Here is a 16,491-nt window from a genome sequence, read left to right as displayed (position 1 = left end):
TATATAAATATACATTATATTTGAATACTATGTATTGTGTTTTCATATAGCATTATATATATATAATATATATATATATATATATATATATATATACACACACACACACATAACACACACACACACACACACCACACACACACACACACACATATATACATCCATCCATTTTCTACTGCTTCCCTTTCCCCACCCACTTCTTCCAGCCCTTCTGGAGGGATCCCGAGGCGCTCGCAAGCATTTGTCTCTCCAGCGTGTCCTGGTCGTCCCCGGGGTCTCTTTCCGGTGGGACCAGGGAGGCGTCCGGATCAGATGCCCAAGCCACCTCATCTGGCTCCTCTGAATGCAGAGGAGCAGTGGCTCTACTCTGAGCCCCTCCCGGATGACCGAGCTTCTCACCCTATGTCTAAGGGAGAGCCCGGACACCCTGCGGAGAAAACTCATTTCGGCTGCATGTATCTGGGATCTTGTTCTTTCGGTCATGACCCACAGCTTGTGCCCATAGGTGAGGGTAGGAACGTAGATCAACTGGTAAATTGAGAGCTTCGCCTTTGGATTTAGTTCCCTCTTTACCACAACGGACCGATACAAAGTCCGGATCACAGCAGACGCTGTACCGATCCGTCTGTCGTTCTCCCGCTACATTCTTTTCTCACTCGTGAACAAGAGCCCAAATCCTTGACCTCCTCCACTTGGGGCAGGATCTTATCCCCGACCCAGAGAGGGAACGCCACCCTTTTCCAACTGATGGGGGCCTTGGTGACCCGCATCTGGGCAAGGGAAACCGGGATCCAATATTTCTATTCATCATTGGGATGATGGAGTCATACTTTGTCTGTTCTCTCACCTAGGACCTTTTTGCCATGGGTGACCCTACCAGGAATGAAGCCCCAGACAACCTTGCTCCTCAGATCATCAGGACACACAAACCCCTTCGACACGATAGGGTGACGGCTCGAGGAGGGGAGCAGTATATTATTTTCCCTCTTTCTGACAATTTACCAGTACGTTCATCCGCTCAGCTACCGCAATGGATAGGTTTCCAATTACACCATCTTGTGTATCGTAGAGGTCAGAGAACACAGGTGATAGGTGAAGCGTGAAGTTATTTTTCTATCGTTAATTTATCTGATTCGTCAAAGGGTGGTGGTGACGTCATTGGAAATCTATCCATTGCAATATTCAGCTTACGCTCTTCATCCTCCCTCCACTTGAGCGAAACAACATCATTAGTCTTAAATATGGATATAAAATATATTAGGATAGACAACAAATATCGAGGTGACGCCTATCTGGATCTTAGCGTCAACATACTTGTTAATTGTGATTTGATGTATCTCAGGCCCAAATAACTTATCTGGTTCAGGATCATCGGCAGAGGGTGCAATTTCTCAAATGTTTCCTAGAGAATGGAAATAGCATAAATGGAAATGAAATTCCACACGCGCACACACACATCAAGAGCCTGAAGAATGCACACAAATGAAAGAGGATGATTATAGCACTGTTTTTTCAGCAATTTACGGGCTTGCTTGTCACCTCAATCACAACTAAAATACAGTAGATTTAATTCAACTCAGAAAAATTCATCAAATATCCATCCATCCATTATCCTCACAAGGGTCGTGGGGAGTGCTGGAGCCTATCCCAGCTGTCAATGGGCAGGAGGCGGGGTACACTCTGAACTGATTGCCAGGCAATCGCACGGCAAATATTTAGAAATTTATACAGTTTTGCACCTGTTAAAAAAGTGCCATATCACACACTTAATTTTTACAAATTTTTTTCAGAAAATCTGAATCAGAGTCAGCTTAATTGGCCAACTATTTTACTGGACACACAAGGAATTCAAACATTCTAAAATTAGAATTAATCACTTTTTAACATACTAAACCACACTTGATTGTTTGACTGAACTGTGGTGTTTCTCAGCTCATCGTATTCATTTTGTTTTTTTTATATAATGGGATTTTCAAAATGATATTTTGGGCTAGCGACACCGTGTCTCAGCTGGAAAGCGTTAGCCTCACAGTTCAATCAAAAGTTCCTTGATTTAATCCCGGACTTGCCTGCGTGAAGTTTGCATGTTCCTCTTGTGCCTGTGTGGGTTTTTTCTCCAGGAACTCTGGTTTCCTCCCACATCCCAAAAACATGCAACCTTAATTGGACACTCTAAAATTACCCCTAGGTGTCATTGTGAGTGCGGCTGTTTGTCTCAATGTGCCCAACGATTGGCTGGCAACCAGTTCAGGGTGTACCTCGTGTCCTGCCCATTGACAGCTGGGATAGGCTCCTGCATTCCCCGCGACCCTTATGAGGATAAGTGGCTAAGGTGTGAATCGTATGAATCGGTGGTTTGTTTATAGTGGGTACGTATTCCGACCACTTGAAATGTTTCACACTTGTTATATTGCAGTCATTTGTAAAAAAATCACACACCCTCCACCATGAATGTACAAACACTGCCCCATATTGACAGAAAAAAAATGGAATTGTTGACATTTTTGGAAGATTTATTCAAAAAGAAAAACGTTCTCCGTATTTAGTAGAAGCAAGTTAATGAGCTCTGAACAGGTAATGAAAAATATGGTCATATTCAAAAATTCATTCATAGTTTGTGATGATAGAAGAAGCAATTTTTATTTCTCATTGTCACAAGTCCACCAAAATTTTAAGTCCTTCCAGTCAGTTCGACACTTAATTTAAAATTATATGTGATTCTGAGTGGGACTGTTCTCTACTGGGATAGGCTCCAACACTTCCGCGACCCTTGTGAGGATAAGCGGCTCAGAAAATGGCATGGATGGATGTCAGGCACAAGTTCAAAACGCCCATCAAACGTACTCTCCCTCAGGGAGGACGGCCACGTTCAGGACAGCTTTATAAACAGACGCCCCTCCGGCCCTTTTGAATCATAACAGTTGCAGGTTAAGGTAAGTTACATTCGAAGACTGCGAGGGCACGACTGCACAGAAGATTAGGTTTAAATCATCTTTGACGAAATCTCCCACTGATCACAATGGACGTTGCTGACATCCCAAATGAACCTTCCGAGGGGACGAGGCAACATTCAGCCAGGAATGAGGCATCTTCTTGGGCGCTTTGGCTGGGGCGCGTCCAAGGTTTTATCACAGCCATCAGCCACACTGAACTGATTGTTGAACTATTTCAACATTTAAAGCTTGCAGCACCTCTGGTAAGATGACAAGATGGAATGTTTGAAAAGGGTTAGTTAGTTCTTAATTGTATGTGTGGGGGTGCATTTATCGACAGGCAGGTATGCAATATTTTAGCACTCAAAAAGGTTTTGCAATGGTAAAAAAGTATGTTGACGACGCTTAAAAAGATTGAATTGGAAAACAATATTTAGACGTTGATAAAATATTTTTTTTTTATATGGCAGTTATCTTGTTTTTCAATGTCAGGTTTCACATTTTGAGTGTGGGAGCTTTGAAATCATTGTCTTCCGGTTTTGATTTTCACATTTCTGTCTGCAGTGGAAACTGGGGTCTTGCACATTTTCCTTTGGTGTTGAAAGAAATGTTTATTTTTTTAATCTAAATCCCTTGAACATTTATGAAGTTTGCATACACTTATATGTTTGTTTGAGGAGTCTAATTCAGGTGATTTGTGATGCTCATCAGCATCAGTCCGCTACAAGAATTGGTGCAATTGAGCATTTCAAAATAAGACCATACATCCATCCATCAATTTTATTTTGCCGCTTATCCTCACGAGGGTCACGGGGAAACCCGGAGCCTATCCCAGCTGTCAATGGGCAGGGGGCGGGTTACACCCTGAACTCGTTGCAGGGAACAAAGCAAAAGTCACAATCACACCTAGGGGCAATTTAGAGTGTCTAATTATTAATGTTGCATGTTTTTGGGGTGTTGGAGGAAACCGGAGTGCCCAGAGAAAACCCACGCAGGCACGGAGAGAACATGCAAACTCCACACAGGCAGGGGCGGGATCGAACCCGGGTCCTCAGAACTGTGAGCCCAATGTTTTACCAGCTGCCGCACCGTGCCGCCTCAACAAGACCAAAAACCAAAACTGCTATTTGGTTGCATGAATGTTACTTGCCTTGATCGATGTGAAGTGTAGTTCTTGATCAGATGTGACAGATGCATCTCAATACATTCAAAAAGTAGTTTTATTTCAGTAGTCATACACTGGATAGATTTATGAAATAATTTGAGAAAATACTTTCCAGAGGGAACATTCCTGAATGTACATCATATTATGTACATTACATATGATTATTATGTAATTTATCTAATTGTAATTCGTCACACTTTTTTTAATATGACCTGTTGGGTGTGACTTTTTAAATGTAGAAATTAGGCAGGAATTTTCCCTCTGGAAACTCCACACAGGTGGGACAGGGATTTGAACCCCCAGACCTCAGAACTGTGAGACAGACGCTTTAGTCTTCCCACCGTTATTCATGGTTCCCAATCTTTTTTGCCACGCCACCCTTTTTGGAGATGAAAATTTGCATGGGCGGTGCTGAGATTTCTAAAATTGTAAACTGGGGGCAGGTGTTTAAGACAATCGCTGCCATTCCATTCCTGATTCACGCCACTTTCTTGTGCAATTCCAGGTCCTTTTTCAGTTGATGAGCTTCTTTATCGGCACTTTCAGCAAGGTGTTCTGTGGCCATCTGGGGAAAACGGAATTCGCAGCTGTATCGTTGGCGACAACAGTAAGAATACTTTTGACAAGGTTATGTCCACAGATTCGACAGACGATTCAAGAAACACGCTGTGTCTCTTTCTGTGTTTGTTCTGTTCACATTACTTGTAACATTAGCGATAACTCAGTCTTTTGGTGCCACCAAATGATAGAAAGGCTCTGACCTATTCATATTGTTTGCTACACTTTATCTTTGCGACCAATTGTTTTTGAGGGTAGTCAACATAAAAATTAAGAAAAGGAACAGTCTTTGTTGCAAAAAGGATATGAGTTACAATTGCCAAGGTGAAGCTGAGCATTCCTAAACTTATCTGTGGAAAGCAACAGCAAAAATCACATTGTTTTGTTGCAAATACTAGATCTTTTCCTTTACACTTTTGATTTTTTGCGCAAAATTCACGATAGATTGGTGTTGTTCATTGAACGCAGTGAGCGAAAAATAAGACAGTTTAAAATTCATACACGTTTTAAAAACAACAATGATACAACATTGATACAGTATAGCTTATATTAGAAAATTTTATATCAAATTTTTAACATATCTGCACATGCATGTTGCGATACTCAAAACATTAGCAGGCCTCTCTTCAAGGTAGAGTATTCATATTGTGAAAAAACATAAAATGATAGTGCTAGTACACTTCAATAACAACAACAAAACACAGATAAGTCAAATGGAGTGCTGCGACACAAAAGTGTTTGTTTTTTAAATAACAAGCGTTTGTTAGATGAATATGACAATTATTGGTTCCTAGATGATGACAATTTGGTGGGCACTGCCTTTTGAAGTGAAAATTACACTTTTGCATCCACAATTTTATCTCAATCCTCACCAAAACTGAATGGCTGGCCCACAAGTGATACCTCTAAAAACCTGAATGTGGGAGGGAAGAAAACATCTAAAAGATAAGTTTGTGCAACCATTCTTTCTGTCTTACTCTTTTCTATTTAACCATAAATCAAAATGACTGTTGTGAAAACGGTTATATAAAGACAACATATGAACATAGTACAGAACATATCTGTTGCATTAATAATGTCTCTTTAATTGCAGATGATTGATCTGACTGCTCTTTCCATTGGGATTGGATTGTCATTAACTTGCGATACCCTCATTTCTCAGGTAGCGTCCTCAACAAAAGGTGCATTTTTACTTTATATTATAAAAACAGAATCTGAATCTGAGGACCACAATGGAAAGAAGCCCTCTGGTGATCCATTCATCCATCCATCCATCCATCCATCCATCCATCCATCCATCCATCCATCCATCCATCCATCCATCCATCCATCCATCCATCCATTTTTATCGCTTCTCCGGGTCGGGTCGCTTGGAAAGTAGCTTCAGCAGGGATACCCAGAGTTCCCTTTGGCCAGCCACTTCTTGTAGCTCTTCCGGAGGGATCCTGAGACATTCCCAGGCCAGCCGAGAGACATAGTCTCTCCAGCATGTCCTAGATCGTCCCTGGTGTCACTTTCAGCTAGGACATGCCTGGAAGACCTCACCAGGGAGGCGTCCGGGAGGCATCCGGATCAGATGCCCCAGTCACTTCATCTGGGTCCTCTCAATGCGGAGGAGCAGGAAGCCCCTCTCGGATGACCGAGCTTCTTACCCTATCGCTAAGAGAGAGTCCCGACACCCTGCAGAGGAAACTCATTTTGGCTGCTTGTATCCGGGATCTTGTTCTTTCGGTCACGACCCACAGCTCGTGCCAATAGGTGAGGGTAGGAACGTAGAGCGATTGGTAAATTGAAGGCATTGCCTTTAGACTTAGTTCCCTCTTCACCACAACAGACCAATACACAGTACAAATCACTGCAGACCCAGCACCGATCCACCTGTCTCTCTCCCGCTCCATTCTTCCCTTACTCATGAACAAGACCCCAAGATATTTGAACTCCTCCACTTGGGGCAGGATCTCATCCCTGACCCGAAGAGGGCACGCCACCCTTTTCCAACCACACAAAGTACAACTCCAACACCCCTATGAGGAAGACAAATATTCGATTTTCGTTTCCCTAGCCCGCTTGCGGGTCACCGGGACCCCCCTCTGGAGCTAGGCCTGGAGGTGGGGGTCAAAAGTGTGCGCCTGGTGCCTGGGCCCGCACCCATGCGGCTCACCCAGGCACAGCCCACAAGGGTAACGTAGGTCCCCCTTTTCATGGGCTCACCACCTGTGAGAGGGGCCATAGGGATTGGGTGCGGTGTGAGCTGGGGGATGGCCAAAGACGGGGGGACCTTGGTGATCCAATCCCCAGCTACAGGTACCAGCCCTCTGGTGCTATTTTGTTTTTATCCTCAGTCATGATACTTGACTCCATGTCCAAAAGTTCCAATATGATCTTTTCTCTACTATCAGCAAATAAAACAAACTAAATGAAATCAAAACAACCTTGATTGGGCTCTCAAACTCTGTGGGGGACATTTAAAAAAAGTACCACCATAAATTTTGAATCAAGTTTGTTATCTGTCAACTGTAATAATGTAATAATAATTGTTTTGGTCATCTCCTAATATTGCTTAAATTGTGTAGACGTTTGGAAGCGGAAACCTGAAGCAAGTGGGGGTGATCCTCCAGAGGGGGGTTCTGATTCTACTGCTGGCATGTTTCCCCTGTTGGGGTATCCTCATCAACACTGAACCACTTCTACTCAGTGCCAAACAGAGCCCAGAGGTTGCTAGGTTAGTCAGTTTTTTGTTTTTGTTTTTTGCAATATATGTGCTTTTATTTCAGCGAGCTGCAACCTACTTCAGCTGACTTTGGGTGAAAGGTACATATACTGTAGTACCTAGATCAACAACCAAATTCTCACCTATGAGTAAATGAGAGTCTCCATTCCACCTCAAATACATGTTTTCTGGACTGCGTGTGTCAGGAGTCAGAGTGCACACCACATGCAAACTCTGGACAAAATTCTGATCCGAGAACCCGAATTTCTGACAATTTGATGCGCAAGCACACAGGTCAGAATTGGAGACCACGTGTTACCACAGTGATCCAGGACCACAAGGTGTCTTTACCTGCAATTAGAATGTAGGCTGAATAAAAAATGGTATGATCTTACATGCATTTGAATATCCATCTTTCACTGTATTATTGTCACATTATTAGAATATAATAATGCATGTGATATAATGCATGTACAAAAATTTGTACATTTCCACACCACAATTGCTCACGGCTATTTGTGTGCTCTATAGATTGGCTCAACTTTATGTGAAGACCTTCATGCCTGCTCTGCCGGTGAGTGCACTTTTATCTGAGCGTAGAAGAGTTACCGTACACAAATTAATAACTTGAGTCATGTAAGATATAATTTTCCCCCTCCAGGCGGCATTTATCTACCAGCTGCTGGGCAAATATCTTCAAAACCAGGTGCTCTCTAACGTTGCAATATCATTGAAATGAAAGTTAAAAACATACATATCAAGTTACTTAAAATGAGAGCATGAATGTTTTTTGTTTTTTTTTCAGGGAATTATTTGGCCACAAGTCATAACTGGTGCAATTGGAAACATCTTGAATGTAATTATCAATTATGTCTTCCTCCATCTTCTGCATTTGGGAGTTGTGTAAGTTTCTCTTTACATCCTTTTGATACAATTAGTAGTTTTATTTGGTAAAACGAAAATAGTCCCAATATTAGAGATGAAAATGGACTTTTGGGAAAATTCCTGAAAATACAAGTGCGACCACTGAAGGTGTGAAGTCCTGCTAGGGGGGTCCAGGGGCTTGCCCCCCCTCCGGGAAATTTTTGGAAAAAATGATGGATGGCTGTGGTGCATTATGGCGATATGTGTGTTCAGAAGTTCCCTAAAGGCCAAGCGCAGATTTTTTTGCCCCCATCCCTCTATCACTGGATAGCACAAAATCACATTTGTCATTAAAATATGGTTGAAATATGCCAGTTTATCTCAAGACAAATGAATTAAGTGAACTGTTCAGTAAAATGACATCTAAAATTGTCCTTTTGCCCACATTATACATGTTATAGTATAGATATAGAATATACATGAAAATATATCCTAGAATTTCTACACCCTATATATATACATATATATATATATAAAGATAGATAGATATGTATATGTACATAAACATACGTAAATACATACACACACACAGCCACTCACATTTGAAAAAAAATGTAAGGGTGTGGTCAGTCATGCTCGCAAATAAAGTTGCGGGTGTGAATAGGGATGGCTTTAAAATAATTTACTAGATTAATATAACATAACTGTAAATTAAAAATAAAATAAAATAAACAAATACATAACTAAAATAGAAAACTAAAATTTCAAACTCAGAAATGATAATTTCCAATTTCAACTGAAATTAGTAGAACATGATATAAAACGGTATTTAAAATTTTTCTTCAATAAAAATAATTGATCTGACAAACTTAATCTGAAGAAAAGTTAAATGCACCGGCCTGTCAAGGAATGAACATGAACGGTCTATACCCGCAATGTTTTGAAAATGCTGAATGTTTAGGATCACGCATCGCCGTGATTGCCATAAATAGGAGGTCGGCTTGCTAGAACGGGCCTTGATGTGCATGCGCTCGACACATTGGCCACACTTGAATCAAGCGCCGAGGTGGATGATAGTCTAACGTCTTTATTTTTTCAGGGGGCACGCCTTCACACTGCCTCGCGATCGATGCAATGAGAACCCCTGGTGTAACTGAATTTCCTTTGACATGGCTCATGATGTTGAAGACTTTTGACGTAAATGCGCTCACAGTACGTGAAGAAGCTCTGAACATGCGCTTTCAGCCTAACTTCCGGTACGGTACGGTTAACTTGCATTTCCTGTTTCCGGCTGAATACTGATTGTTTAGGAGCAGGCTTGTTTAGTTACCAACGTTTATGAAATAAACACGTAAATTAATGTCAAGTTTAGACAAAATGAGCGACGTCTTGAGAGAATGCGAGGGTAGCGGCGTTACTGTTACTAGTTGTTAGTGCCTCAAAATGGCTACGCTAGTGAAAGCAAAACAACGAACTCAAATGCATGTTCGTTCAATGTTGTATACTAAAATCCGGATTAATTTTAGGCTATTTTTCCTCAATTTTCCAGAGGAATTTCATGAAAATGTGAAAATCTGGAATTCCGGGAAAATCCGGAGGACTCTCATCACTGCAATATGCTTTGCAAGTACAGTGAATACATATAGTCCGTTAATTCTCTGTTAATACTGTTAAAATGCATTTCCCCCTGCTGATTCTCTACCATTGGAATTCCCAAAATCCAATGCACTCGCTACTTGCCTAATTTCATTTTGAGGGCATTTTGGTTTGGATATCCTAATTATTGTTGCAATAAATTTGTTTTGTCAAGAATAAATGACATTATTGCACTGAAACTCATTTTCGCCTCCTGCTAATTCCTGACTCCTTTGTGCAGACTAAACATCCATCCATCCATTTTTTTCACCGCTTCTCCTCACTGGGGTGACAGGGATGCTGGAGCCTTTCCCAGCTATCTTAGAACAAGAGGCTGGGTACGCCCTGGACTGGTCGCCAGCCCATCATTCACATTCACAGCCACAGGCAATTTTTAAATCTCTATTTGCTAGATTTTGGTGTAAAAATCCAAAATGCAGAGAGTTGTAGACCACGTGCCAGAAAGAGAAATGTTCACGTCTAACAAATGGTTTCTAGATTTTTTTTTCACAGTTTGAAACATTCTGTGTTTGTCTTTGTTCAAGTGGGTCTGCTGTGGCAAATCTCATCTCCCAGTATCTTTTGCCTGCGGTCTTACTGTCTTATATTTACTGGAGGGGTTTGCACAAAGCCACATGGGAAGGTCAGTCGCCCCTTTGGTAGCCTTAAACCTCATGATTAGTGGATGATTGGTGATGTGTTTGTGTGTATCTCTCTCTTGCTCTTTAGATAGTAAGTTTCTTTCGGCTTGTCCCTTTCGGGGTCGGCACAGCGTGTCATCTCAGATGAACGCACATATATGTTTGGCACAATTTTTACGCCGGATGCCCTTCCTGACGCAACCCTTCTCAGGGAGTGGAGGCCCCAGTGGGATACGAACCCACAACCCCTGGTTTACCAAACCACTGCTCTAACCACTGAGCTACGGGGCCTCCCACTGAGCTACGGGGCCTCTCTCTCTTGCTCTTTAGATATAAACTGAAATATTAAATGTAAAACTGATCTGTTGATGTTTTTCAAAAGTGCTTTGACAGACAGCTTTTTGGCCCACAGGCTGGTCACTGGAGTGTCTGCATGAGTGGGGAACCTTTGCCAAGTTGGCCATCCCGAGCATGATCATGTTTTGGATGGAGCATGGATCTATGGAAGTGGGAGGATTCCTCGCTGGCCAAATCAGTGAAGTTGAGCTGGGAGCCCAGGCTGTGATGTGTGAGCTGACAGTCATAACTGGCCTGGTAACTCAAGTAGAAATCATCAAGTTCAGGAGTGGCCTATTGAAATCGCACAATGAGTCTGAGACTATTCATCAAACTTAAATATTACCTTTGTAAGCCACATTGTGGCAGCCAAAGAGTTGCACACGTCTTAAGAGTAGTGTGTTGGCCATCTTCAACTAAATGGTCTTTTTTCATAAAATTATGAATTGATGAGTGTTTTTATACATTTTACTTTTGCAGTTGTCACTTGGAATTTCTGCCGCTGCGAGTGTCCAAGTTGGGAATGCGCTTGGTGCAGGAAACAGTGAGCAAGCCAAGCTGTCTTGCAAAGTTTCCATCATCTTTTCATGTAAGTGAATGGGGTGCTGTGATCAAAGAGGCCTACGCGGAAAATCACATCAACATTTGCCTACCATGGCAAGAATGATGTTGTAGACTTTTATAATTCATGGTCTTTGGACTGTCACCTTGGAACTGTTTCAAATTCACAACCATTGACAAAGCACAATGGACTACTTTTACTTTGAGTTTATATCTACTGTTTGTGTCTCTTTCCCATTGCAGCTGTAGTGGCTTGTTGTGTTGGAATTTGCATCACTCTCTCCAGGGATGTAATTGGCAAAATTTTCACCAAAGACTTGTGAGTTAAACCCTTTTATGATCTAACATCATGTGTGAAATATCTCATTAACTTTTTGTAAGAACATACGGTGCGGGCTCTCAATACGCGCCATTCACACAAACATGGCGGCCCCCCTTGGGTCAATGAAAATTGATTAATTAATCTGTTTCATTTTGATTCCATCCATCCATGCGTTTTCTATCGGTTTTCTGGGTCGGGTCACGGGGAAAGTAGCTTCAGCAGGGATATCCAGACTTCCCTTTCCCCAGCCACTTCTTCCAGCTCTTTCGGTGGGATCCTGAGGTGTTCCCAAGCCAGCCAAGAGACATAGTCTCCTGGGTCGTCCCCAGCGTGTCCTGGGTTGTCCCCAGGGTCTCTTTCCGGTGGGACATGCCCGGAACACCTCACCAGGGAGGCGTCCAGGAGGCATCCGAATCAGATGCCCCAGCAACCTCATCTGACTCCTCTCAATGGGGAGGAGCAGTTTCTCGACATTGAGCCCCTCCCGGATGACCAAGCTTCTCACCCTATCTCTAAGGGAGAGCCAGGACACCCTGTGGAGGAAACTCATTTGAGGTGCTTGTATCCGGGATCTTGTTCTTTTGGTCAGGACCCACAGCTCGTGGCCATAGGTGAGGGTAGGAACGTAGATCGACTGGTAAATTGAGAGCGTGGCCTTTCGACTTAGCTCCCTCTTCACCACAACGGACAGTTACAAAGTCCGCATCACTGGAGACGCTGCACCGATCCGCCTGTCAATTTCCCCCTCACTCATGAACAAGACCCCAAGATACTTGAACTCCTCCACTTGGGGCAGGATTTCATCCCCCGACCCAGAGAGGGAACGCCACCTTTTTCTGAGTGAGGACCATGGTCTCGGATTTGGAGGTACTGATTCTCATCCCAGCCGCTTCACACTTGACTGCGAACCGCTCCGGTGAGTGGTGGAGATCACTTCTTAATAAAGCCAAGAGAACCACATCATCTGCAAAGAGCAGAGATGCGATCCTGGGGCCACCAAACCAAAGTTATGAACAAAATTCGTGACAAAGGACAGTCTTGGTGGAGTCAAATTCTCACCAGAAACGAGTTTGACTTATTGCCGGCAATGCAGACCAAAATCTGACAGTGGTCATGCGGGGACAGAACAGCCCGTATCAGGGGGTTCAGCACCCCATACTCTTGAAGAACCCCCCACTAGACTCCCTGAGGGACTCGGTCAAAAGCCTTCTCCAAGTCCACATAACACAAGACTGGTGGGCAAACTCCCATGCACCCTCGAGGATCCTGCCGACAGTGTAGAGCTGGTCCACTGTTCCACGGCCAGGACGAAAACCACATTGCTCATCCTGGATTTGGGATTCGACTTTCCGACTGACTCTCCTCTCCAGCACCCCTGAATAGACCTTACCAGGGAGACTGAGGAGTGTGATCCCCCTATAGTTGGAACACACCCTCCGGTCCCCCTTCTTAAAAAGCGGGACCACCACCCAGGTCTGTCAATCCAGAACCACCCAGGTCTGTCAATCCAGAGACACTGTCCGCGATGTCCATGTGATGTTGCAGAGGCGTGTCAACCAGGACAGCCCCACAACATCCAGAGGCTTTAGGAACTCCAGGCGAATCTTATCCAACCCCGGGCCCTGCCGCCAAGTAGCTTTTTAACCACCTTCCACGAACGCAATGTTAATCAGATTACTTTGTTTAACCGAGTGGGGGCACATACTATGAATGAATATCATTTGTTGTTGTGTTTGTTTCATAACTTTATCTCATCTTCAGGGACATTTTGAAACGGACTTCTGATGTCATGGTCGTTTTTTTCGTCATTCATCTTGCCGATACTATTGGGGTGAGATGAATAATCCTGTCTGACATTTTAGGTGAAAAAATGATAAATGTAAACCATTTTAAATAAGACTGCAATTATCATGGCAGAATGTGGGTGGAGGTGTCATTCGAGGAGTTGGGAAACTCAAGTTCGGTGCTGCGTTTAACTTAATTGTGCACTATTGCATTGGCCTTCCCATTGGTGTGTCCTTAATGTTCGCGACAACAATGGGCGTCGTAGGTAAGAAGTAACCATTTTCGTGGACTCAGATTTGTTATGTTCTGCAATCACAATGTGATCGGAGATTCAGTATGCTTCTGTTGTTCCTTCTACAGGACTTTGGACCGGTCTTACCGTCTCTGTTGGACTACAGGGTATTTTCTTCGGTGCATTTGTGTACAAACTTGATTGGATAAAGGCTGTTGAAAAGGTGTGTTTGAAAACACAAGTATGACGTCTAATTAAAATGATATTTTTTTTAATATATTGAATGTTTCTGATCAGGCTCAAACGAGAGCAGGGGTCCAGGTCACTTTTGAAAACATGGTGGCAATCCAACCGGGCGAGCCAGGCAAGTCCTAATTTACAAACAGTGCTCAAAACATTTTATATCAACTTAGACTAAATACACCTTCATATATTCATTCAGGATGACAAAGCCATTTCTATTTATCAGTTTATGGCTGAAAAAAATAAATAAATAAAAGCAACTTCACAAATGCTTACCAGTCAGTGTTTCCAAAACGAGCATCTCCTCCTCCCTGGGTCTGACTGGAGGTTCGGCACCTGCATCGCCAGCTATTTCGTCCGCACTTGAACGTGTGTTGTGTCGAAATGACTCAACCTTCAACGCCCTTCAGAATCATGTTCATCACTTGAATTATCGGAAAATTCATCGTCGTTCTCGCATTGCTATCGAACAGCAGCCATGATTATGTCTCGTTCTGACGTCACATCCCTTCTCGGGATTCTCCACTATGTGCTCGGGTATTTCCGGAGAATTCAGCAATGTGCGATCAATTATTGCTGAGAATCGAAAGCTAAAAATGTTTCCTTCATAACGGATTTCAGATTCCAATCCAGCATAAAAAAAAATGGTATAGTAAAAGCAAAAGGTGCATTGAAAACTTTACATACCCTTTAAAAAGATTAATCAGCTCTCAAATGTCAAAATTAAAGCTCAGCACTCTATTTTGCAAATCACCAAGAAAGATTGTTGGTCGACTGAACTAGATAGTTTATGTACAGTAAAGAAAATAAGTATTTGAACACCCTGCTGTATTGCAAGTTCTCCCACTGAGAAATCATGGAGGGGTCTGAAACTTAAATCCCAGGTGCGTGTCCACCGTGAGAGAGGCAATCTCACTAGAAAAATCCAGAAATCTTATTTTATTTTCATTTTTTTTCATTTATTTATTTGACATTATTTTTTTACTTATTTTCTTCACTGTAAAGACAATATTTTTTGTTTCTATTTTGTTCAATGTACTTCTTGTCCATGTTTTCCCTCACATGCAATTTTTCATTAAAATATTGAGATTTCTTATATCAACAATTGCTGCTGAAACTGCAAATTTTCCATCAATTATTATAATCATCATCTTATCCCATATTACAAAAATTTACTAAAAGTACAAATGACTTTCTGGTTTCGACACAGTGGCCTGCGTGAGGGTGTATTGGTTACCATTGATATATAGAAGGTCATTAATCTGCTTACTTTCTTTTTCAAAGTTGACTATTCTTAGCAATATTGCACTTCCAGGCAGACCTACGAGTATGTAACAGAGCATATTGTCTGGCCAAATCCTTTATTTCGATGTTTTGCTACTGCATGACACGATAGCTTAGCAATAAGCATTCCTTTATGTAAATATGAGTAGAGTTTGTGCAATTTGATTTCTAGACTCAAACACCAACCAGGCTCCAGTTGGTGCCCCCGCACCAAGATGTGAGGTCGCCGCAGAGGACCACACGCTCCCACAGAATCCAGGTCATGAAAACGCGAACAACATGGCCAGAGATGTTCCCAGAGTAAAAGAATTGCTTTTACGTCGTGGCTTGGTGTTACTCGTCATGGTTGTCATCTTTGCGGCTGGGATCGTCGCCAGTCACTTCTTTGTCAGACTGCCGAATTGAGTCTTGGGTAAGTTTGTAACTGACAGTTACGTGTCAGGAGAATACCAATTGTAGCGAAAGAGCAAAGGTTCGAATCAGGCACACTAGTTTCCTCTCATGATTATGTGTGTGCAATAAATATTTGTGATCAGTTAACATATATTCCTTTACCAAAAAGGTTATAATAGGGATTAATTACATAGTGTTGTTTTAGTAATGATTTCAGAATCTTGTACATATTTGTAGTTTTTTAATGTAAAGTATGTAATTAGATGTACCATGTGTTTTGTTGCAGTTATTTTTAAATGCTCTCTATGAAATGACATGAATAACATGCTTAGTTCCTGAAAATAACATAAATATCTATTCTATTCTATTCTATGATGATTTAATTTTCATGTGGAAAACTATACTTTTCTGTTTAAAAGACTGTTGTCATGGTCCTGCCGGTCTCAGCCATGGCTCTGCAGGTCCCCTACACACCTGCGTTGATTAGGAGGCGCACACCTCATTGTTGATAATTAACCCCAGAATATATATAGGACCCAGCGGACGGTCCGGCTTTGCCAGATCCTTGCCGTCCATGCCTTGTTCCCAACCTCCTTGTTCCTGATCCTGAACCCCTGTGTACTGACCTCCGCCTGTCCTCCGACCAACCCCGTAAGCTTGACGCCCTTGAGACTGCTGATCTCCCTGACTGATCTCCAGTGTACCGATCCCTGCTTGCTCGCTGACCTGCCTTCTACGCCTGACATCCTAGTTAACGCTGCTCCAGTTCACTGTCTGCCTGATCCCCGACCTTGGAACAAATAAACACTTTTCCCAAACTGCCTCTGCG

General features: G+C 42.5%; 1 protein-coding gene across 4 annotated transcripts; it reads left to right on the top strand.

The window, feature by feature from the left end:
* Positions 1-851: 851 nt before the first annotated feature.
* Positions 852-16,485, top strand: LOC133506584 (multidrug and toxin extrusion protein 1-like). 4 transcript variants are annotated; one of them, XM_061830859.1, is made up of 18 exons: positions 2,804-3,196; positions 3,897-3,992; positions 4,604-4,705; positions 5,750-5,818; positions 7,230-7,378; positions 7,898-7,940; positions 8,028-8,072; positions 8,172-8,269; positions 10,411-10,508; positions 10,919-11,100; positions 11,323-11,431; positions 11,647-11,722; positions 13,487-13,556; positions 13,643-13,775; positions 13,871-13,965; positions 14,040-14,106; positions 15,442-15,681; positions 16,196-16,485. In XM_061830859.1, the coding sequence occupies exons 1-17, from the start codon at positions 3,020-3,022 to the stop codon at positions 15,672-15,674; spliced, it is 1,842 nt and encodes a 613-aa protein (XP_061686843.1). In that variant the 5' UTR covers positions 2,804-3,019; the 3' UTR covers positions 15,675-15,681; positions 16,196-16,485. The 4 variants fall into 4 exon arrangements, with proteins under 4 accessions (XP_061686844.1, XP_061686843.1, XP_061686842.1 ...); XM_061830860.1 differs by lacking the exon at positions 2,804-3,196 and adding an exon at positions 852-1,004 and having other exon boundaries at positions 15,442-16,485; XM_061830858.1 differs by having other exon boundaries at positions 2,806-3,196; positions 15,442-16,485.
* The last annotated feature ends 6 nt before the right edge of the window (positions 16,486-16,491 follow it).

The sequence above is a fragment of the Syngnathoides biaculeatus genome, chromosome 9 (genome assembly GCF_019802595.1).
Source record: "Syngnathoides biaculeatus isolate LvHL_M chromosome 9, ASM1980259v1, whole genome shotgun sequence".
Classification (NCBI taxonomy): Eukaryota; Metazoa; Chordata; class Actinopteri; order Syngnathiformes; family Syngnathidae; genus Syngnathoides; species Syngnathoides biaculeatus.
The sequence above is the reverse complement of the archived record's forward strand: the minus strand, read 5'-3'. Positions and strand labels throughout refer to the sequence as shown.

Bases quoted from the DNA above. Each gene is read 5' to 3' on its own strand.
- LOC133506584 (XM_061830859.1), top strand. From the start codon at position 3,020: ATGGACGTTGCTGACATCCCAAATGAACCTTCCGAGGGGACGAGGCAA. The intron at 8,073-8,171 runs GTGCTCTCTAAC...TTTTTTTTTCAG, and splicing joins GCAAATATCTTCAAAACCAG to GGAATTATTTGGCCACAAGT. The intron at 14,107-15,441 runs GCAAGTCCTAAT...TTTGATTTCTAG, and splicing joins AATCCAACCGGGCGAGCCAG to ACTCAAACACCAACCAGGCT.